Source organism: Tubulanus polymorphus, chromosome 4, assembly GCF_964204645.1.
Source record: "Tubulanus polymorphus chromosome 4, tnTubPoly1.2, whole genome shotgun sequence".
Taxonomy (NCBI): Eukaryota; Metazoa; Nemertea; class Palaeonemertea; order Tubulaniformes; family Tubulanidae; genus Tubulanus; species Tubulanus polymorphus.
The window spans coordinates 6748494-6771810 of record NC_134028.1 but is presented as its reverse complement, the minus strand read 5'-3'; the positions used below and the strand labels follow the sequence as shown (position 1 = coordinate 6771810).

Below are 23317 nucleotides of genomic sequence, written 5' to 3'. Positions count from 1 at the left end.
AATCTAGCATCTATATTGAGTTGTACTTAAAATACTTTGAATATTTTCTATGTTATCTGCTTAATTTTTCAAGGCATACATGAGACCATAAAACTTGATACAGTGTACATGTATTAAGGAAAGTAATCTGCTTCATTTTGATCAAATATAGTGTTTCTGAATAATTACATTTTGAAAAATGAATTTGATGTTGTTGAATCAAACAGTACAGATGGACAGTCGGTGCTGATTATGCTTTAAGCTGGATTTTTTTTAGTGCTAAGTTTCAAACCAAAGTAGCCAAAGCTTTACTTTATTTTATCCCATGTATAATAGTTTTAAAGAATAATTTGTTAAGAGCCATTTTTTTCTCTATCAAATAATTATGTACCTATAATTAAAGTCGTGGATAGTAATCAAATGATATTTTCCTCAGCCAAATATTGATGGATTTTTTTACCATATCTTTTGAGACAAGTAATGAGTGCAAATATTAAGATATTGTGCAATTGAGAAATGTGATCTTATGTATATAATTCAATGGGTAGAAACACCTGGAAAATATATTTCCATTATATTACATTTTTTTATGTTTTCGTATCTGATTTGATTGAGACGAGATTGCCCTTGCTGCATACATGTTCAGTGGTAGTTGGCAAGCACCGTCACGCGAGCCAGGTTTCAGCAACTGGAGTAGTATATCGGTTCGAACCCTGGAAGGACGAACTCTCTACAGGTCAAGTATTTGAGGATTTTACACCGTTTGGGAGCGGTTTTACAAACGTCTATTTACGGATCTCTACCGTTATAAACGGATCAGTTTCTGGTCTGGCCCATAAAGTGTACGGTATATTGACGGAAATACGGTTCTCAATCCGTTGACCATCCATGCCGTTCTTAAACGGTGAATCAGTATATACGGATTTATTTCCGGAAACACTGCTGCAACGTCAAATTACGGCTTTTAGCCGTTAACTTACGGAAATACTTTTTGAGCATTTGAAACCACTTCCCAAGTGGGCATGGTGTCCCTGGACCCCTAGTTACAGTGTAGTGTTTGAAAAAATAAAACAAAAATCGCTTCGGGGCAAACCACCAAAATCAACAATATCAAAGAAGTGCTAACGGTAATAGAATTCGATTAAGAAATCTGTTCAAAATTTCAGGTGACTTGCCACTTTTCAGTGTAGTTGATTTTTTTTAAAATCTCTGTTGTTATGTTGTTATTTTGATCGATTTATCGTTAGAACTGATGGCGATATATCGTTCGTATCGCGTGGGTTTATCGGCTGAACTGATCTGATAGACGACGTGAAGATGACATCGCTATCCCGAATGTGCCTGCGTTTAACCAAAAAAACCCGATAAATTTATCTTGTAAAATGGTTGGCTTTTCCGCCAATCATTCATCACCTAATGAAGACAGACGCTTTTACTCCAAAACCAACAGCATGCGTAAGTCGAGAAGTGCGCAAACATGACTCCCAGAGCGTATAGGAAAAACGAAAGATAATCAAATCAATTCCCTGATAATAATTCTTTAATAATACTGACCGTTTGTACATGCAATACTTTATACATAAACATTCTCTACAATAAAATGACAATTTTAATCGTCACAGCGAAACTGGCAGCACATAAACATAGACATACACAAATAACATACCAAACATCTCGTTTTATGAAGAAACAAATTTGAAGCTTTGCAAAAAATATATTAATTGCTTAACGACGTTACATCTTTTGTTACAACCAGACAAATTGTTCTCATATGGTTTGAAACCACCCGTAAAGCAATAGAGCAATCAGATTTTGGGGGCTAAATCAATTACACACTCATACCGCAAAATCTTATACAGGCATTCATTTGGTCAACTGATAAATGAATTTGGATAACTGATAAAACATTACAACTTTACATATATAGCTGGTTTATTCGGTAGTGCTGGAACTGTAATTATTTCAACAAGTTGACCAAGGAGTTGATTGTCGGCGAAATAGAAGGTATCAAATGAACAAATTGAGTGGTTTACTACAGTTGGTCAACTTGGAGACTGATTACTCCAAGGTCGGTATCAAGTTCAAGCGGAGATAAATACATACCCATTCAGTACCTAAAAAAATCTAATTCACTGACATCATAAATCATTCATAAAATTCCATAGTTTCCAACGTAACTTTATCTCGAAAAGCGGGTTTTTCACCATTGTCATGACAACGGATTTCCATCTTCTACCGGTTCATCATCATCTGCTGCTGCTGCTGTTCCGACAACCGGCAAAGTTCGTCGACGATCAGAATTAGTCCTATTTCGCGCGACAAAAATCACGGCGGTGCAAACCGCTAAAATCAACAATATCAAACAAGCACAAATTGCTAACGGTAATAAAATCCGTTGAGGTATAACGATTGTTGACGAAAACGTTTCGCGATTTTTTTCATCGCGGTGTTTATTTTGAGATTGTCTGAGATTCAATACTTTCATATTTGTCCCTTTACGGTTCGGGCTGCTAGTAATATACGGAATTGACGAATCGATCTCTTCCAAAATTTCAGTCGACTCGCGACTTTTCAGTCTCGTTGAGTTTTTAATCTCCGTTGTTGGTATGATGGCGGTATCTCGTTTGTATCGCGTGAGTTTATCAGCAGAAGTGATAAGATAGATGACTTGAAGATGCCATCGCTGTCCCGAACTTGCCTGCATTTAGTAAACAGTAAATTCTGGTAATTAAGATGTATAAGATGGTCTCGATGAAATCTAACTAAATGTACCGGTAATCTAAATTTTGCCACAAAAAATGAATTCGGGGATGAAAACCAGATAAAATGTTTCTTAGCATGTAAAATATAGTTTCTTAGTGTTTCTTTTTTAAGATGAATGAATGTACATGGATGAATAACTTTGATCTGTATTGATTTGGACCACGGAAAAAAATAAATTCTTAGAAATCGTTCTGTTAAAATATTCAACAATGACCGATAATTACTTTATATAACGGATCAATACTGAATACAAATCCATCCATCCCTGGAACCGCTTCAATGGATCGTAACTTTTCAACATTTCCTCCGAATTTAGCCTTAAACGGAACATTGTTAAACACCTCGTCGATGACGTGCGGGCTTCCTCTATCCTACAACAAAAAAAATGAAAAAACTTTGAATGACTTTCATTCTAAAACAAATTTTGTACTATTGGCCGGGGAAACATATTTGTTCCATATATACGGCTGCCTTGTTGCTAGTTTTGTCTATTCCCCTGGGTTGCTGTGTCTCTGAATGCATTACTCAAAAATAGCTTGGATCAATTATCCCCATATAAGGTATCTAAACTTATAAATTATGACTATTAGTAATTACCAAGATAAGAAAGCGATGTCTGAGTTTGGATGTTGGTTGAATGCAGCCGTATTGTGCCCCCTGACCAAACATTTCACCGGTTGGGTCATAAATCGGAGTGTAGCCTTCCCGACCTAAAATTGAAATACCAGCACATACATCTTTTATTGAGAGCAAACATTGATAAGTTCTGAATCGATATTCCGCTACCCACCGGTGCATAGAAAAACTTTTTCTATAGTCAATCTATAGGCAGAATTCAGATCTTGCTGCGGATCCCATAGTACGCGGCCGTACACTGTTTCGCCTGAAAATTATCAAGTTGAGATATATTACAGAAGATGCAGAGAGACTTCACAGTAATGATCTGTAGCTTTTCAATTAGAGAAAGTCACGAGTTGCAAATGCTTCTATGCAAATCAAAGAAAATGGACCAAAGAATCCCATTTTCTGTTTGACTGTACCTTACTTAACAAACAACGCAAAAACTTTTTGAATTTGAATACCTTTAATACCCTTGATATTCTGAAAAACCCAACGGTCAACTTAGCTAAATTCATTAAGACCGGCTTAGATGTATATAGATCCCTCCAATAGTATATATAGTATTGTAAATAGTTGATGTATATATATTTTGTTACGTTTTCATTCTCTAAATTTTAATCACTTCAGTGTTGTTTTGTAAATATTTGTATATACATGTGTAATAGTTTTCCTCCATATACCATGGAAATGGTTGGAGTGTAAATAAATCGTAATCGTAATCGTAAACATTGTATTGGTTCACAGGCATACTTTGTAACCAGTGTATTGGAAAATTTGTAGCTTGTGACGGGGGAGGGAGGGCGGTTGGTGTTCAACAGCCGAATCACTAAGTATTTTCATAGATTTATTGCGTCATATTTCTATGGTATTTTCATATTGTATTTGGCATATTCTGTAATCAAATCAATTGCAAAATTGTAGCTCGTCACGAGTTGCAAATGCTTCTATGCAAATCAAAGAAAATGGACCAAAAAACTGTCAATCCATTGCCTCAACTATACCAAGGATGAATATATTGTACTAACCTGGTGAAAACTGGCCCCTGTAGTCTAACTCTTCCAAGCCAATTCCTTTCAGGGTCCTCGGATCTTGCAGAAAAAACCTTTCACTGTTGAGCACTTGGAACAGTGTGTTCAGTGAATAGACTAGAGGAACTGGTTGTAAAGTTTGTTGATAGGATATTGGCACTGTAAATCTGAATGAAAATAAACATTTTTGACATAATTCATATGATAGTTTGTTGTCACTATCGATAGCCTACAAAATGCTATAAAAATGCTTCATAAATGGGTGCCGAAACAACCTGCAGTGCTAAATTAATCCGAACACCAGATGATCTTTTGGAAACAAACGCTTAATCTATACTAAACTAGACCCTATTAGAACAATTCCCCCCCCCCCCCCGCCCAAAGTAAATGCTTTTAAATCTGGATTAACACCACCTAAATACATATATCAATGAATTTATCTGAATTAGTTTTAGTGTTACTTTAGCAGATCAGAACCTTCAAAATCCATCCTCAAGTAATTATAATCCACTTACCAAATCAAAGGAAACTTAGTCCACTTATTAGTGACTAGTGCAATTGTCCTAGAATCCTAAACTATATGGTCGATATTTAGAATTATGTGCAAACTTGGAGTATCGGACTGAATGGTGGACGCACGCAGTTCATTTTTATCAGACAATGCACGTCGCTGTCAATCATGTAGTGGCCAATCGCAAGAGGCACACAGCTTGTGTATTTGCTACTGTTCGGCATAGTCGGGCTGTGCTGAACATCGTTTCCTAGGGGATAGGCTAATTTCTCTGAGATGCTATAAAGACTTACTTTTGAGGTTGTTTGGCGACGCACTGACTATCAACGCTATCTACGGTTGTGTAATGCTGTTGAGGTAACACTAAACACGGTATCAATTGGATCTCGTAAACACCCGAATAATCCTGTATAAGAAACAGAAACGAAGTATGAATCGATGCCGAAATCAAATCTTTTTAAATCGTCTTGCGGCGAATACCTTCAAACTGTACGAACTCGTTGCCCTCCATAATTGATCGGGTCCAGCATACGTCGGCTGACTCCAAACTAAAGCCAAATCGAAAGTCACCGGTAAATTAGGCGGCGGATTCACTCGACTTTTATAACCGGGGAATGTGTGATGATTCAAAACAAACTGCCCTGAAACAAATGGAGAATAAGTTCAGAAACACAATATAGAAGTTGTTTCGAAGATGCTATACTATTTCGAAATGATTTTGAATTATTGAAGAAATCTCGAAGTTATTGATTTAGATAATATGATATCTTAGGAAGGCATCTTTTCAGAAATGGTGTCTACTTCTTTGTAGTGAAGCCCATTTCATCCATTTCATTTGGTACAAGCCGTACATAACCGGGGCAAGGGGCTGGGCAGTTGCCCCCTAGAAATTTTGGAAAAGTGCAAATATCTTTTTGCTAATATCATTGTTATATCCAATAGAAATCTTATGTAGAATCACTTATGTAATTGTAGTGGACTATAATAGGCCTTACCAGTTTTTGTTAGGTTAATCAGAAGAATCGGTATATCGATTTTTGACTAGGTAGCTGCCCTTTTTTCGGGTTTGTCTGCCCCCCCACAACATTCAAATGGTAAGTAGTACAGCCCAGGATAAGGCAGGACCTGTTGATATTTACCGACCTCTGAATCTAGTCTCTGTACTGAATTCAATCATGAGGTTTCCATCTGGATTCGTAGCAACTCGCAGAACCTGCAGTCGTCCGCCGAGTCGACCATCGGCTTCTAGTCCCGAACGCCACAGAACCGTATCATAGAAAAACGAAAACTCCATCGTCGTACGATGCTCCAAAGACGCCCAGCTAGAGGGCGCTGACGCGTAGATGTAAGACGCGTATAGAGGCACGCGAAGGCGTAGAAATGTTTTGCCGCGTTTCCGCATTTGAAAATCCGACAAGACCGAGCCTCCGCACATGTCGATCAAATCGGTCATGTGATACCAAGCCTCGAACGCCCACGTGCACGATTTCAAATCCAGTTTCCGGTAAAGTTTCAGCGACTTTTCCTCTCGAATGTTTTCGTCGAATAAAATGCCGCGTTTTGTCGCGTCCTCGGCATTCGTCCGGTCGATGTCGATAAATCCGTCTCCACGAAATTCTCCTCCGACGTCAACGAAATTCGAACACGTATGCTGGCGTTGATAGATCGAATCTGACAGCAACAATCGCAGATTATGAATCGGAAACGTCGATATAAGCGGAATCATGCCGTCTTGGTGAGGAATCTCGATTTTGATATGTATCCTGTTCGGATGAATCGCGTCGTTCGGCTCCACGTATTTCATCGTAGCGACGAACGAATGACCTTGAAGGCCGTATCGGTGCCCGGAAACGATCGCCGACTGGCAGATGCCGTTTTCGCGACTGACGACGACCGGACGGCTTTTTATCGGGACTCCGAACGAGCCGTCGCCGGATGTCGGCCGAGCGACGCATCGCACGCTGAAGCCGCCGCGAAAATATATACTATCCAGAACCGAACGATCAACGCTCGTGAAAACGGTGTCGGCCAGGACTAATTGAAACGGTAAATGTAATCCGTTCGTATCTAACGGTAACGCTACCTCCCATTCATACTTGATCAATGATTGGTTGACGCCGGATTGTTCGCAAAGTCGTTTCGTCGTGTCAAAATTTGGATATCGAGAATCGCATGGCTGAAATTAATACAATTTCATTGTAGTAATGATATCCAGAAGACCATTCAGTTATCAATATTTCTTTTCTTTTCTTTACTCGTTTTTTTTTCAATCTCAATTATTTTCAACAGTTTTGTCATTTTATCTACTCTTATTTTCTTATGTTCTCTCAGCATTTTTTACTATATCAGTGTATCTTAATGTTAATATGTACATGACTGTCCTGACCATTTGTCAACAATCATCCTTTTGGTGTTGCTATTAATGAACGTTGTACCTAAACAAAACAATATCATTCTAATGTATAATAGTTAAGATCAAGATAATTTCAATAAGAATGCCGTGCTAAGAATTGAAACTATTCCTCTTATTCTTATCCCCAAGTTAAGTGTTAATCTGCAAACTGCATCCAGGAATCAGTTCCTATTCCTTTGTCGTAATGAACTATATTTTTCAACTCGAGGACTTAAACCTATTTCTGACCTGAAGAATATGGTCCTTGACATTTAGACAGATTCATAGGTTTATGCATTTTGAACTTACCGAAACACAAATAAGCGGATATGTCGGCGAAGGCTGCTTATCAAGAGCTGATTCAACATCTTCATAATCGATCAATGAAACAACCTATTACCATTGCAACAATACAGTTTACATTATTTCCGATACAGTTCAGATACACACAGGTCCTTAGTAAACTTAGAAAAAGAATTCCGGTAGATTTGACTGCTGTATCGCAGGAAACTTACAACAGGTGGAGCTGGTAGTATCAGACTGGCCGATACGTCTTGGTCGATAATCGTCACCGTCGCCATGGCGATATCTCCTAAAATCGCATTTGCCGGTTTTTCCGGCCCGAACGCGACCATAAATGTTTCGTGCCACTCGACTTTTGGATTGTGTAATATTTGCACAGGAAAAGCTACCGATGATACACCTGAAGAACATCAAAATAAAGAGAACTTGTAATTAGTCAAACATGTATTGTATATCTAAATATCACTATTCAGCACTAGAAAGCTTTGCCTAATTCATTAGAATGAATTGTTAGATTTTTGGTGGTATGCATTACTTAAGCTAAATTGTTAAAATTCAAGAAAAAATGTGGGGCAATTGTCCAGGGCCCAGTTTCACAAACAAGTTTAACTCAAATTTTTGGTGCAATTGCTATTGGTTACTTCATATCTTCGATGAGGACAACAATTCAAACTTAACCGTTTTTATACTTCGTGAAACTGGGCCCAGGGGACAGTGGTCCCGATACAGTACTGTAGATATACATATGTACATAAGTATGCGTGTAAAATGTACCTGGTTCAAATTTCAAAATAAGGCTCCTTGGTTGGTAATCAATCCCTGAAACTGCTGAACCATCACGTGTACTGCATCTTACTGACGACAGTTTACTCAGATCTCCATTTCTTTTGATGAGAATATCTACGCTGGCTCTTATATCGGTCGACGAAGGCTCTTGAATTGTGTACACGGACTTGGCAAAACTTATTCTCGGAGCTGAAAAATCGTGATCAAATGCATCAAATGAAAATGACTCCCATAAATACTATCCTCCTTTGCAAGGATTCACACCTGATATGACAAGACTGCCGGGGTACAGCTACAATCATATCATCAGAAATTGCCTGTCTATGCAAAGATTTCTATAACAAAGCAATATATAACAGGAAATCTGATTAGGTGCGCTTATTTTCTAAAAGCTTTACAACTGGTGGCATTAGGAAGCTTTGAATCCAAGCCTGGGACGATGACATTATCGAATTTGTTTTGCACATGTAAAATAGAAATCAACTAAAAATCGTTCAAATACCATCTTCATCATTCGTAATCGTAACGGTTGCCATGACATTGACCCCTAGTTTCGCATTTGGCTGTTCATCAGGTCCTCGGGGTTCGATTAGTTTAACGGTGAACGATTCTGCCGGCTCATATTGTGTATCATCTACTATGCCGACTTCACAATGTTTCACCTTAAATAACATTATTCGGGTGTACATGCATTAATGAAGACAAGATAAATTTTAAATACTCTTTCCTAAAATCCCAGCCTTTACTTTTAACTCGTCCACAAACATCATAGAAGATGAGATATCATCATTGCTGCTACACATCCTCAAATACAATACTATTCTTAACTAATATTCTATGGCTGGTTCCATAGTCTTCATTTGTAAGATCGGTTGTTGAACTATGAGCTTGGACCAGTCTTGTCTAAGACATGACCATGGAATCAGCCCCTGGGGCCAGTTTCAGTCCCGGCTAAGGTATTAGACTAGTCATACCAGTCTAGGGAGCTCTAAATTTCGTTGATGCTGTTTAGTTATTCAACCTAAAAATTTTCAGGGTCTAGTTTTGCAAAGTTAAGATATGAGATAAGGGCTCTCTCTCAATTTGTATTATTTACCTTCTGTCCCGGCTCGAAAATGATTTTCGACGAATTCAGTTTTATTCTCTCGTCGAAATCCATCATTACGTGCGCCGTATTCTGGCGCGTGTAACATATGACTGAAGATTTGTGAGACAGGTCACCACGTCGGGTTACCGCTATCTCGATTCGTTTATCAGACTCGGACACGACGTAGTAATCATTTTCAAATTCCATCGTCGGCACTGAAATATTCCAAGTATAACACCAGGTACGATTCATAAGACAGATTAGACAGCATTGATATTTCAAAGATGCATTAAGATTTACGGCTAAAGGCATTCCAGAGTAGCCACTTTCATTTGACTTGCTTTTACCCTGGCATATACATTGTTTTCCCTGACCTGATCTGCTAAGAATCCCATCAATTTACACAGTCAAATATGTAAGACATAAACACGCTTGATAAAGCAATCTCAACAAATTACCCTGACAATTCCCGATTGTTAGCTTTTCTACAAAATTCCCTGACTATTCTCTGACGTTTTTAAAGAAAAGAAATTTCCTTGACTTTTCCCTAATTTCCAAGTAAGTGGCCACCCTGCATTCTTTAGAAGACGGCAAAAATCAATCCTTCTCAACCATTGAAATAGCAAATTTCTATATACAAATTTTTTGACGCCTTATAAAACGTTACCATTATGAAACTTAAACAATGTTAACCATTCAGCGTCATTTTACAAACGACAACCGTAAATCGATGTGCAAAACGTCACAGGTTTATGTGTACACATACAAGCTATTTGGCAAAATATTATTGATAAAGATGTAGAATGGCTCCCTGTGATTATATAATGACCTCTATTTGAACGTCGAAATGTTATATTGCATTGAATATCATGATAAGAGGTATTGTAATAGTAAAGGATGTATGATTATATCAGGAGCGGCAGGCATAAATAGAAATGATAAGTAAATCGGATTATTCGGTTAAATGGCGGATGTATACACGATTTGGAAGTCTGATATAAAAGTCAGACCCTGACATGGGGATGCTAGTGGAATGACGAAGCTATCTACGATCTGAGTAGGGCCGGCGTGAATTTCATCGGCGGCTACAAGCGGTCTATATAAAAACGTGTAAACAAATAATTTCAATATTCAAATGTTTAAGAAAATATTTTCGATATTAGGGGTATGCAGGTTTCATGAGATTAGCAATCTATAATAGCATAGCTGTCATATACGGCTCCGCGTCCACTGATGGCATGTGTATAAGGTGACAATTCAATTCAATACTTTATTGATCCTTATTACATTGAAATTCCGGGATGAAATTCCCAAATTCAATAAAGTTACAAATTTTAGAATAAGAAAATACAAAATACAAGACACATGGGTAATTCATACAGAATAATAACATGAATAAGTTATTTAAATGACGATGTCAACCCAGACTCAAGTCTAGGATATCGAGTGACAGCCAAACCGGGCCCCGGGACCGGGCCGGCTGGCTACACGATATGCTCGAAGTCATGATGAAGCAGACATCAGAAGAGCTCTTTCTTCAACCATGGAGGCAATGAAGTTGCAGACCAGCTTAGAGCAAAAGTGAATCGAAGTCGGTCACAAGTTGACAATCTTTTTTTAATTAGACCAGTCGAAGACTGTATCATCGCCAAATCTCATAATTCCCCAAATTTCTTAAAACTTCGATTTCAAATTTGCAATTCCACATTAGCTTATCCCAGAAATTCTTCATTTTTTCGCAGGCGTCAAATAATTTATTAAAGTTAATTTTCTTGTTTCTGTATATTCTCACATATTTTGATCATTTGTTCTTCGATGAGAGGGATCTTTATTAGAGACACGTTTAGGTGAAAATTCATATTTACCGTCAAATTGTGTATCAGATATCTGAATTATTGCAGTTGAAGGAGATCCAAGCGTAGCCGACACGGGCACGGACAAGAATGCCGAGAATGTCTCCACATTTTCTAAACGAGGATCGGTTTCGTCGTCTAAAATCACCAACTCGCAAATCTAAATTCAAATACTAGATGAAATATAAATTACCATCATTTAGGCTAAAATGAATTGATACCTTGTTTCTCATTTCTGCTTTGCTTAAAAGTTCATCCGGCCGGTTGCCTATCTACCCCGTGAATTAATTTTTTTTAAAATCATGATCAAACTAACCATAACAGACCCGGTAGTTATAGAAATGAACTGATTACAAAATTTTATTGCTGTTCACGAAATGACCTGGCCGATTAGGAGAAACGAGGTATCATATCATTTTAGCCCTATGCAACTGACTCCTTGATCTATAGATATCCAAACTAACTTGTTTCCATTGTCCCGGAGAGAAGATAAGCTCTTGCGTTTGGGGGATGTAATCCTCACCCGCCATGGCAGATGGAGGTTGAGATAATCGTGTAGCGCACCATACAGTAGAATTCTGAGATAAATCGGCACCGCTGCGAATAACAGGAATTTTCACTTTTCCGCTGCCCTCATTGAATTCGTATGACATCTTCGAGAATGAAACAGTGGGTTCTGAAATAACAATTACCGTAATCACGATAGGTAAAACACAATATCCGTGTTGACGCGATGAGGAGAGAATCCCACAATGATAATAAAAAGTCCGAAAATGAAACTTCGAGATAGTAGTTTATTCAACGTTTCGACTATATCCTAATAGTCATCTTCAGGAATTCCTTCATTCCTGAAGATGACTATTAGGATATAGTCGAAACGTTGAATAAACTACTATCTCGAAGTTTCATTTTCGGACTTTTTATTATCATTGTGGGATTCTCTCCTCATCCTCAACAATTACCGTACTCTAATCGGGGCAGAGTTGTTGTTTGACTCTTTCAGTGTTGATTAATTGTTACCCCAAGAGAGATGGAGATAATAGTACGATAACCAATTTTAATAGAAAAAATTCACTAATTACTAGTAACATCAATATACCGCGATGCGGATTACTACCAAAGTTCTTCACCGATTTATACATCGCACTGTGTTGTAGACACGCTGAAAGGGTTTTAAAAGGTTATTAAAAAAAACAAGAAATGGAGAAAAGCACTCACCATCACTAGGTCCATTGATTATGACATAGGCGCGAGTTTTTCTACCGATCTGCGACTTATAACTCGGATCGGATAATTCTAACTCAAATCGTTCGCTGTCTTCATAGATACTGTCATCAATTATCTAAAAAAGTTTCATAGCAGTTACAACTCTGACTTTGATATTCTAAGTAATTTCATCTCTTATGTTCATCTTATTTGTAAAAAAAGCATGTTTTTGTTTTCTACTTACCCTTATATCACAGGTAGCTTGCGATTCTCCAGCAGTAATTACGACTCTGTTCTGATCAGTTTTACGACGAGATACGAAGTCAGATCCAGAATTGAGAGTCGCTCCGCTGCCAGTGGCCGTTCCGGAGATTGTTGAACAGATAACCGAGACGACCGAGGACAAATCACCTGTAAGGAGGATTGAACCGGTATGTAGTGAACTGTAAGCTCATGTCGCTTGTGTCAGATGAATATCATCGATACTGGAATTAACCGGATTCATTGGAAAATAAGCTCAGCTCTCAATGGAGACATTTAAGTGCTCGGATTGATGCAACAGTTTCTGAAGACTAGTTGCGGTAACTAGCAACTTTAACTCAATAACAGTCACTTGAAATTGCGAAATCTGCTCAGTTGCATATCTAGAAATAGATAAATCGCTAGACAAAATCTTTTCTAGTTGTTCAATATTGAGTTGCTTCCCGGTGTAGTTGCGTCCAAAGGGCGACCAAATCAAGATTGTAGCAAGTCTTGGTTAGTCTAGTCACAGACGTATACACCTATGGTCAAGTCGAAAAGAATTCTTCCAACACTATGTTTTGCCACTTCATTGTGTGAATATGCCGGTATATGAAGAAATGAATGAAGAATTTCTCTTTTTCGTGATTTAGAATAATGAACAGAACATTAAATACCTGTGCGTTTAATGACTACATTTACGTAACTATCAGTTTCGTTCACTTGATAAAGCGTTTCTCCAAATTCTAACAACGGTTCTGAAGTGAAAATGGAAAACCTGATTCAAATATTTCATTCACAAAATGTATCTAACTACAGCTCAATGACTTTGCTTCAGGATCTCATACCATCCTCTGCGTCTAGAATCATAATTTCAGCTCTAGCCGGATGCGTAATCAAAGTGTTGACGGGATTGACCAGTTCGACGTAAAACCTCTCTCGACCCTCAAAAACCAGATCATCGTTGATCGAGATGGAACAAACTTTTGAGTCTTGCCATTCATCAAATTGTACCTATAATAATTGTACCAAAAACACATTAGAGGAGTATTTTTGCTATAATAGCATGAGATATACTAGGTCTCTCAAGCAGTTCATCATCCAAAGTTCATCTCTACAAGTTTACACGTCTCGCTTTCTAGAATATCATGATTTCAGATTTTTTCTTGAAAGATGATCTAAGCTTACATATATATGATGGAAACTAGTCATAATGGAAGCACATATCGAGTGGTTACCTGTCCTTCCCAGTAAATGAAATCATGATATCCGATGTGTTGCCCGTTTGACCTGGCGACATCTTCTACTGTTCTGCAAGTCACAACAGAATACTGAAATTGAAGGTGTAAGAATAACAACGATGAAAATCTCCCCTTATAATAAGAGTACCAGGTACTGTACACCGTAAGAATCAGGGGTCAGTCATGGAATGAGTCCAAAAAGATGTTAAGGCACATGACGCAGGGAATCATGGAAACAAGAGATAGAAACATGTTTCCAAGTATTTCGCTATGTCGTGTGTGTTTACAAGAAACAAGAAACATGTTTTATCAATCGTGAACAAGAAACATGATTTTGGGAACAATGGTTTTAGAGATCAAACATGTTTGATTCTTTGTTTTTGCATTTCCGAGTTCCCTGCATTGCGTGAGTAACGCTTAAGCAGGTCTCAGACCTTAACTGAAACTGGGTTGAGCTGATGAATTTTGTGCCTACCTGTCTGATATTACCGACTCTATGTACGGGAATATGCAATGTACCGACTGTTTCAGTAATGTTGAACTGCGCACGAGGAAAACCGACGACCGACCACAAAACATAGAACAACATTCCTTCAACGACGTTAGGTTTGCTGTCCGCTATATTGAATGTGAAACAATCCTGAGTCCCAGTGGTTTCTTTAGTTAAAACGTAACGTACAAACTTTTGATTAACGTCGGCTAGAAATACATGTACTGTAAAAGTGAAGTTATGCATGTTCTTAGGAGACACAAGAACTAGTTACAATATGAAAGCAAGCATACCTTGAGTAAAAGAAGTAATAGGTATGCCTGGGTTACTGTTGAATTCAATTTGTCCGTACTGAGGTGGTACAGTGATAGTGAATACGATTAACTCATCTAATGTATCGCTATCTTCAACCATTAAATGCTCCGGACCAATTACATTCATTGCCTGAAATAGAATAGTGAAATGAAATACTAAGGGCCAGTTTTGTAGTAATGATGATAATTTAATACAAATAATAATCTATTTTCTTTGCTTTACGTTATGAAAATAAATTAAAAATGCAATCATCTATGACATAATTGACATTAGGATTAAGAATAATTGCCAATTTGTTAAAAACATTAAGCCCAATTAGATTTTCAGATTCGATTTAAAAGTTTCGACAATAGGACTAGATCTTGTATGAATAGTCAGGTTTACTACTTAACTACTTATGATATATTATTGCAGCTATAGGGTCTACAGAGTGAAATTTAACCAGGCCTAATCCTAAATGGGATAATCATTTTGAAAATGTTGTCGAATTTAATTCAAACTCACCAATCGCTTGCGGTAGTGTAGATTAGTTAAACCGATATTGTTGACCAAAACCGGAAAATCATCGTCGCTCGGAATGATTTCGATTTCAAAATTCTGAAATAGAAAATCATGCAAATCACGCAAGAAAATGTAACAATGCTCATTTACAGAAAATCAAGTGAATTTGAAACAGAAAACATTTCCAGAAAAGAAACAGACAGATCCAGGATTTCAAAGGGCAGGCAGGGGTTTAGGAGAAAAGAAGGGCAAATTTTACCGTTTATTGTGTGATTACCCTCCTTATTACCCCCTCCCACAAAAAAATGATTTAGGCCTGATGGGAACATAAGTATCTGATATCAACCAGGAGAAGGCAGCTTCAGCTTATTTTCAGATTTAGGAGGGTCCATACCCCCTGAAGTCCACCCTCTCAAAATCCACCCTTGTCGAAATGTTGGACGGAGGCATTATAGAATTGCTATCTTACCAGTGGATTGCGATGTTTTTCAGTGCCTCGAATCGTCTGCCATAAGAATAGTGAATTTGTTCCATCATCGACGACAAATTTAAACAAATCGGATGTCGTTTCGGATCCGTCGTGCTCGTAACTGATCAATCCTTCGTAGATTTGACTCATCGTGAATTTATTACCGGCGAAGTTCTTGTTATCGACAAGAATATTGAGTTTTCCGTAGCGAGGCGGTTCCGTTATAGTTAGAATGATCTGACCATCCTACAACCAAATAAATAAGTATTACTTGAACTGTATTGGTAACGGTTACTAATCTTGACATCAATGAGTAAATTTCAAATCGGCTTTACCTTTGTGTCTGGATCTGTGACCTTGAGATTGAACTCGGTAATTGTTTTACGAACTCCTTCTTGAACTCGCAGACCGCTCATCGTAACAACTGGCAACGAATCGTCAATCGGCCGGACTGATATATAAAATGTACGAACTACCTGCAAAATACAATTGTTTCATTTGTGTAAATGTGAGAAATACAAAAATACAATCAATCAGTTACAATCTGACTCTAAGGTTTAGATATTTGGGAATAATCAAATCTAACTCAAAGCATCATCGAAATTACAATGTAATTGTGGAACTAGGACAGCATATTTTGAATTACCTGGTTCGTGCCATCCGAGACTGAGAATGTGAAAAGATCCATATTCGATTCATCGGAACCATTGTGTATATAAATGATAGAAGACGCTGCTATATCTTGCTGCATAAACTGAACGATTTGCTTCCCTACAAAAAAAATTATCTATATTATGAGAATTAACTACCAGTATGTATCAACATTTTAAGTAGTTTTTTGGGACTCCTGAAGTTTTATAATGATATTCAGTTAGAAATTTACCTTTAGTTCAACGATAGAAAATAAATTACGTGTAGGCCTATATTTTGACACTTAAGTCATACATACCTGGTAAAATTACTGAGCCAACATGATTCATAGATTATTCGTAATGTCTTTTATGTATTTTCATTTTTATATCCACCCCTCTGAAAATCAGAGCCGCCCCTTATAGAATATCTGCTGCCCCGTCCAGTGTGGATGTCAATATTCTATCAATGCTGATAATTGCTTTGAAATATATTGAGCTAATGTGAAAAATTACACCAAATTAAGATTTATTTTTCTGTATTTTTTGGGGGATTGAAAGCCTTGTTACTTCAGCAGCCACGATATTAAACACTTAACAATGAATGCAGCCCCTTTAACATTCCAGCATATGGAGAACACTAATTGACATATGTAATCATACCTGGATTATCAACATTTTCGAGATGGCCGTATTTTGGTAATTCGGTGACGGTATAAAGTAAATTCATCGGTTCCGAATCGACGTCAGTCGCCGAGAGATGATGCGTTGTGAGCGGCGCCGAACTTCCTTCATTAACGATCAACATTTCATTCGATACGATTTCTGGCGGAACTCGGTCTTCTAGAAAATGAAAACCACATAAAATATTGAAAATACGGAATACGATACGGAATACTTAGTTTCCATAGACAAGTTTCTGTCTAATATTATCTAATATTATCTAAGGAAAAGTGCAAAAACTAGATGAGAATCTGGAGTTACGGCCCATTTCAATAACTTGATAAACCATTGTCGTTGTCAATCAGAAACTTACGCGTAATGGTAACAATGAACGACTGATCGATCATGGAATTGCCTTCAGGGTCAGCGACGTTAAACTTGAATACGTCTGTTCCAATAGGATCGGTAGGCTTGTGGGAATAACGCAATAAACCTGAAATAAATGTCCAAATGAAAATCAAAAGCAAATATAGAAAACCCTAACTTGCGATTGATTATTGAATGAATCGAGGTGATTACTAAAAATATTTGATGTTAAGTCGATCCGTTCATATGGAGACTTACTGGACCAACTGTTCTGTTGAATATGTTTTGACCCTTTCCATGAAATAACTAGGGGTCCAGGGACACTACGCCCCTTGGGAAGTGGTTTAAGTTCTGAGAATTTCAATATTCAATGCCCCTTGGTGAACATCAAGAAGCCAATGACTTTGAAACTCACCACAATCATAGAACATGTCTGGAACTACAATTTTGCAATGGATTATGGAAACAAAATATGCCTAGGTACCAATACATGTATGGGCGGCCATCCCCGCCAAACAGACGCTAAAGTCATCATGTGAAGGATAAACCCATAACGTGAAGTATAATGTAGTAACGTGAAGGATAAACTCATAACGTGAAGGATAATGTCATGACGTGAAGGATCAACCTTAACACGTTCACTGCCACCTAGTGGTTTAACGTCCGGTCGCCATTGCCAACGCTAATTTTTGACATTATACAATTTATATACTGCCAGCACTATTTGTACATTGATAGATAAATACACTGATCTATTTTAGTGTAAAAAACCAATGACGAGATAACTCGTCACTGGCACTGGTGAAGAGATTCTCAATTTTTTCTTGTCCCCATTGCCAGTGAAAAGCGTGAAAAATCAAATAAAAATCTAAAAGAATAAAAGTTTTATTTGAAAAATGATATAGAATGATTTTAGTCGTTATATTCTCTCTAAATATTGGCCGGAAAAGAAGCTAAAATGCATTGCTTTCTGAAGATTTTTTTGAAAAAATTTCAAGTGTGCACCAGACTTGAGTTGCCCCCATAAATAATATCTTAGTCTCTCCATACTGCCAGACAATTATTATCTGGTTTCTCGCCTCTGCCAGGTCATTCATAATGCTGTAAAATGACATTGAATCGATGACGATATAACTCGTCATGGCAAACTGCGGCGCACCCACCATGACGATTTATCTAGTCAGCGGCAGCGAACGTGTTGATCTAACGTGAAGGATAAACCCATAACGTGAAGTATAATGTTGTAACGTGAAGGATCAACTCATAACGTGAAGGATAATGTCATGACGTGAAGGATCAACTCACGTCATCAAGGATAATCCTTTAATGTCACCAGATGGCGTGCCGGTCGGAAATAGACCGGCAACCAGTCGGTTAAAATGCGTATTTTTCTAAGGTGGAGTGGAGGTAATTTTGATTTCTGCTATCATTTTCAACGGGCGCTATTAGATCGCTTAACCTTCGTTTGAAATAAATTCGAGCACGTTCAATCGAGGCATCCATTTGAATTGCACTATTCCTTTAAGCCTACTGAATTGCAGAAGTACCCCATACATAATAGACAATAGTACTCGACCGAAATTATTTTAGACTGGTTGCCGGTGTATTTCCGACCGGTACGCCATCTGGTGACATAATAGGTTTATCCTTGATGACGTGAGTTGATCCTTCACGTCATGACATTATACTTCACGTTATGAGTTGATCCTTCACGTTACAACATTATACTTCACGTTATGGGTTCTATCCTTCACATTAGATTAAGGTTGATCTTTCGCGTCATGACATTATCCTTCACGTTATGAGCATATCCTTCACGTTACTACATTATACTTCACGTTATGGGACACCTTCACGTTAGATTAAGGTTGATATTTCACGTCATGACATTATCCTTCACGTTATGAGTTTATCCTTCACGTTACTACATTATACTTCACGTTATGGGTTTATCCTTCATGTGATGACTTAAGCGTCTGTTTGGCGGGGATGGCCGCTCATATACATGGACCAAAAGAGAATGCAATAGCCCAATGGGACTTAAGTCTAAAAACCATCCAGCCTGATCATTCAAACCGGACAAATTTTCACATTTCAAAAATATCCGATTTGAGCAGTTTCTACTGTAGTAGTACCTTTTTGAATATCCGTTTGCGGGAACGAATCCATGACCTTCAGAAGTTCGGGTTTTCCGTTCGGTTGACGAAGCAATGTTCCGATCATCGGCAGACGTTTAATCGTGAAAATCAGAGCTTCATCATCAGAGTCGATATCCGTGGCCAGTAAATCTTCTATAGTTACTATCCTTGATGTGCCTAAGGTTTGAAATGTTTGAAACAAAATTCTGTACATCGGTACCATTTAAAAGGTTTTGGTCGTATGTTTACGTCCAATATAGCCATTTTCTTAGGGTTTTGGATGTAGGTTCATATCAACACCCATCAATCAAGGGTTTAGAGCGTATTTATTTGCCTGATATCCAATAAACGTCGCTAGGGTCTTAATCTGAACAAGCATGGCAGCTCGGTGTAAGGCGAAATTTTTACAAGTAAAATACACCAATTTTGGAAATGGAAACCGGAAACAATTGAAACCTTCAATGGGCTTATTCATTCTTGAGAAGAGAAATGCGTTACCTGCGGGAATGCGAATTCCTCTATTGATGGTAACGCGTGGGGTTTCGTCATCCATACTCCAGATATTCACGTTAACTGTATGCTCGATTGTCGATTTACCGTCGGTTATCGACAAGTGAAATTCGTCCTCGGTGAAACCTTCATCTCCTTCGTGAGTATACACTACATACTCATCGAGAATATCCTGCAATGGTCATGCGAATATATAGAGATGGCATTTAAAAGTTAATACCATGTACACTTTTGTTGAGAGCTGTACCATTCAAATCAATGTCCTTCAATTATTCTGATTGTAAATACATTTTTACCACGTGAATATGGATTTTTTTGCACTTTTGTATTTTTCTATTTCTCTCCTAGACTTTTTGTAAATAAAGACTTTATCATTAATCCATCTATTTTCAGCATTACCTGATATGAGAATGCCATGCCTTTCACTAATTTCAAACCGAGCGAAGCCATCTGCCAAGGCTCTTTCTTCCTTATTGAACCTTAAGAAGGCACCAGGGTAGATAAGTGTACATTAAATCTTCATTGCAGGAACACATTTCAATAGATATACTAATATGTAAATAATTGGAATTACCTAATTTGGGAACTTTGTCTATTGCTATGACAATGTCCTCGGGTTCAGTGTCTAAATCTTGTACGAATAATGTAGCGTTGGAAAATAAAACCCAATGACCTTCTGGACAGGAGAGATCCTCACCAACCACGGTCGGCAATTCATCGTTCATCAACTAATGAATGAGGTAAACTAGGAAACTTCAAATACAATACACAAAGTTCAAAGATTTGACGCTTGGTGCTTAAACAGGATGGCTACTTTCCACCAATTTACAAATTCCTGGAGTTTTCCATGTTAAAAGACGAAATTCTCTGTGTAAATCCGAGGAATTCTTGGTTTTTTACAATTTATTCACTTTTATCAATCAGGTATTGATAAAGAAACAGGTGGTCAATAACTTATCCAAATTCCCTGGATTTTTTTTCTAGATTTTCTGATTCCCTGAGTTTTCCTGGTTTTCCAGGTCAGTGGCCACGCTGTTAAATATCACAAACATTTGATAAGAGGTACCTGGTAGAATTTTCTCGCGAAAAGGCAATGATGGACTAAAATGAATATTTCATCAAAAGCTGGACGGGATTTTGTACCTGAATGGTGATGTTCAGTCTGTATAGAGGAGACGCGTTGATTCCGTCTGTAACATAGTAGAGAAATCCGTCTGCTGTGGGCTCCACGCCGCTGTGAATATTCTGATAGTAATAAATTTGTCCGGCGATCAAATCTGGTAGATCGAAGCTACTGACTACTACATCGGTACTAACCACTTCACCAGTACTACCGGTAGAATCTGTAAATCACAATTGATAATATCGGTATTAATTTCACAACGTTATTCAATTCTTTGTTGTAAGACCAGGTTAAGCCTCGCTTTTTAGTCCAAACCAATCTAATGAAGACCAATCTTAAGATATCCTAGATTAAAGAGCAGAGCCATGGGATTGCATGGACAATCGACTGATCTTAGTGCTGAGCTGCAATGCTATTCATTTTCATATTTCTAAGCATTTTTGGCTTTCATTGAGCATGATTGAAATTGGACCTTTGGAAGATACATGTATGAATGTTAGTACAGTTTATGCAAACAATCGGTTGAGAGGCCTACCTTTGATATTTTTGATGACACCAAAAACTGGCAGGGTATTTATAACTATAGATAAATCAGACAGAGATGAATCTGAATCGGTGATTGTAATATCTAATGCAGTTAACTGGACACGACCTCCTTCTTGTACCTAAAATAAAACTAAATTTAAGTTTTCTCCTCGTAGGCAGAGTTCAGCCTTAGAATGGAATCACAAGTTAAATGTGCAAATCAATGTGACTCCACAGTTAAGAAAAGTTACATCCAATTGTCCAGGGATGGATAGAGGGGCAAATTTCGACTGCCTTTTAAAATAACAAAGGGCAGTCAGCTGAGACCTTGATGATCCAAGCCAAGCAGCCATCAACAGTGTGAAGCCTATACAGGGGATTTGAGGCCCTTCTCCAAGAAAAATCTGAGATATTAAATGTCTGAGCTGCAATCTGAGAGGTTTCCAAAAGCTAAAAGGCAGTTTTAAAAACTCTGACTGCCTTTTCAGAAGCCATAGCGGCATGCTGTATCAGCCCCTGAACTCAAGTCAAATTTCAACTCGCTGTGGAATTGGGGTTAGTTTCATTTGAAAAATCCAAAAAAATTGGAGGCTCCGAAACGTTTGGCCCAGAACTTAACATCACGAATCTTCATCATCATTTTGATGGATGAAGACGACTACTTACGTATATGAGTTCTACGCTATGGACAATAGGTGGTTGATTATCGACTGGCGTTACGACGACAGTAAACGGTTGATTAGAAATAGAGTTTCCGTTCAAATCGCTGACATTAAAACAGATTAAATCGTTAACGGCCTGAGCTCCGATTTCAACCGTGGCTATATACCTAGCGAAAACGAAAAAGAGCGGAACATGAAATTTTTGTAACTTGAGCTTTTCATCTATTTAGGTGTTATTAGAAACATGGTTCCCACAGTTACACACATTAAAAATTCCCAGGTTTTTCCAAAGTATTTCATAGGTGATTTTTCTATTTTCCCAAATGGAAATGAACAAATACCATCATGCTACAGTCAAAATTTTAGTGGTGACTGGTTGATAAAGGTGATTCTCAAGGGAAATTGCTGAAGAAAGTCGCCCTCGGCAAATGCAATCCGTGAAACATAAATGAATTTCCCAAATATTTTCCTGATTTTAAGAAAATTTTTCAAATTCCTAAATATTTCCAAATTAGGAATTGTTATACCTAAACCAAAAGTTTTTCCCAATTTCCCTGTTCTGTGGGAACCAAGTAGAAAGCGATGGTAACGTACTTCACGAGTCCGCGATTGATATCGGTTTGCGTAACGATATCCCCGAGTAACAGTTGCACCATGTCGGCTCCCTCAGATTTCACCAGGTGACCGTGTTGCGGAGTTTTAGACATCGTTAACAGCACGCTGTTGTCGGTCATCGAGTCATCGATGAACGCTATGTGTTTTTTCTCCAATGTCACCGAACTACCTGAATTGAAATGAGTTCAGAATCTCAAGAGTCCAGCTCGACTTAGCATGGCTGACTAGCACATAATATCATTCATTTCAGAAAATCTATAATAGCTTAAGTGGAACCCGCTTAATTGGGATGATCTTCAGG

The 23317-nt window shown here is 37.9% G+C and overlaps 1 protein-coding gene across 1 annotated transcript; it reads right to left on the bottom strand.

The window, feature by feature from the left end:
* Positions 1–1508: 1508 nt before the first annotated feature.
* Positions 1509–23068, bottom strand: LOC141903489 (extracellular matrix organizing protein FRAS1-like). Its single transcript, XM_074791611.1, has 36 exons — positions 22996–23068; positions 22406–22568; positions 21750–21879; positions 21235–21434; positions 20666–20819; positions 20491–20570; positions 20080–20263; positions 19579–19758; positions 17451–17570; positions 17078–17257; positions 16432–16556; positions 16121–16261; positions 15786–16031; positions 15320–15412; positions 14794–14944; positions 14486–14709; positions 14008–14100; positions 13618–13783; positions 13447–13527; positions 12774–12940; positions 12542–12665; positions 11788–11999; positions 11398–11483; positions 9480–9849; positions 8886–9072; positions 8372–8572; positions 7810–7997; positions 7604–7687; positions 6046–7078; positions 5383–5543; positions 5196–5308; positions 4389–4558; positions 3533–3625; positions 3340–3452; positions 2967–3113; positions 1509–2677 (listed from the first exon to the last, which is right to left on the bottom strand). The coding sequence occupies exons 1-36, from the start codon at positions 23055–23057 to the stop codon at positions 2189–2191; spliced, it is 6711 nt and encodes a 2236-aa protein (XP_074647712.1). The 5' UTR covers positions 23058–23068; the 3' UTR covers positions 1509–2188.
* Between the last annotated feature and the right edge of the window lie 249 nt (positions 23069–23317).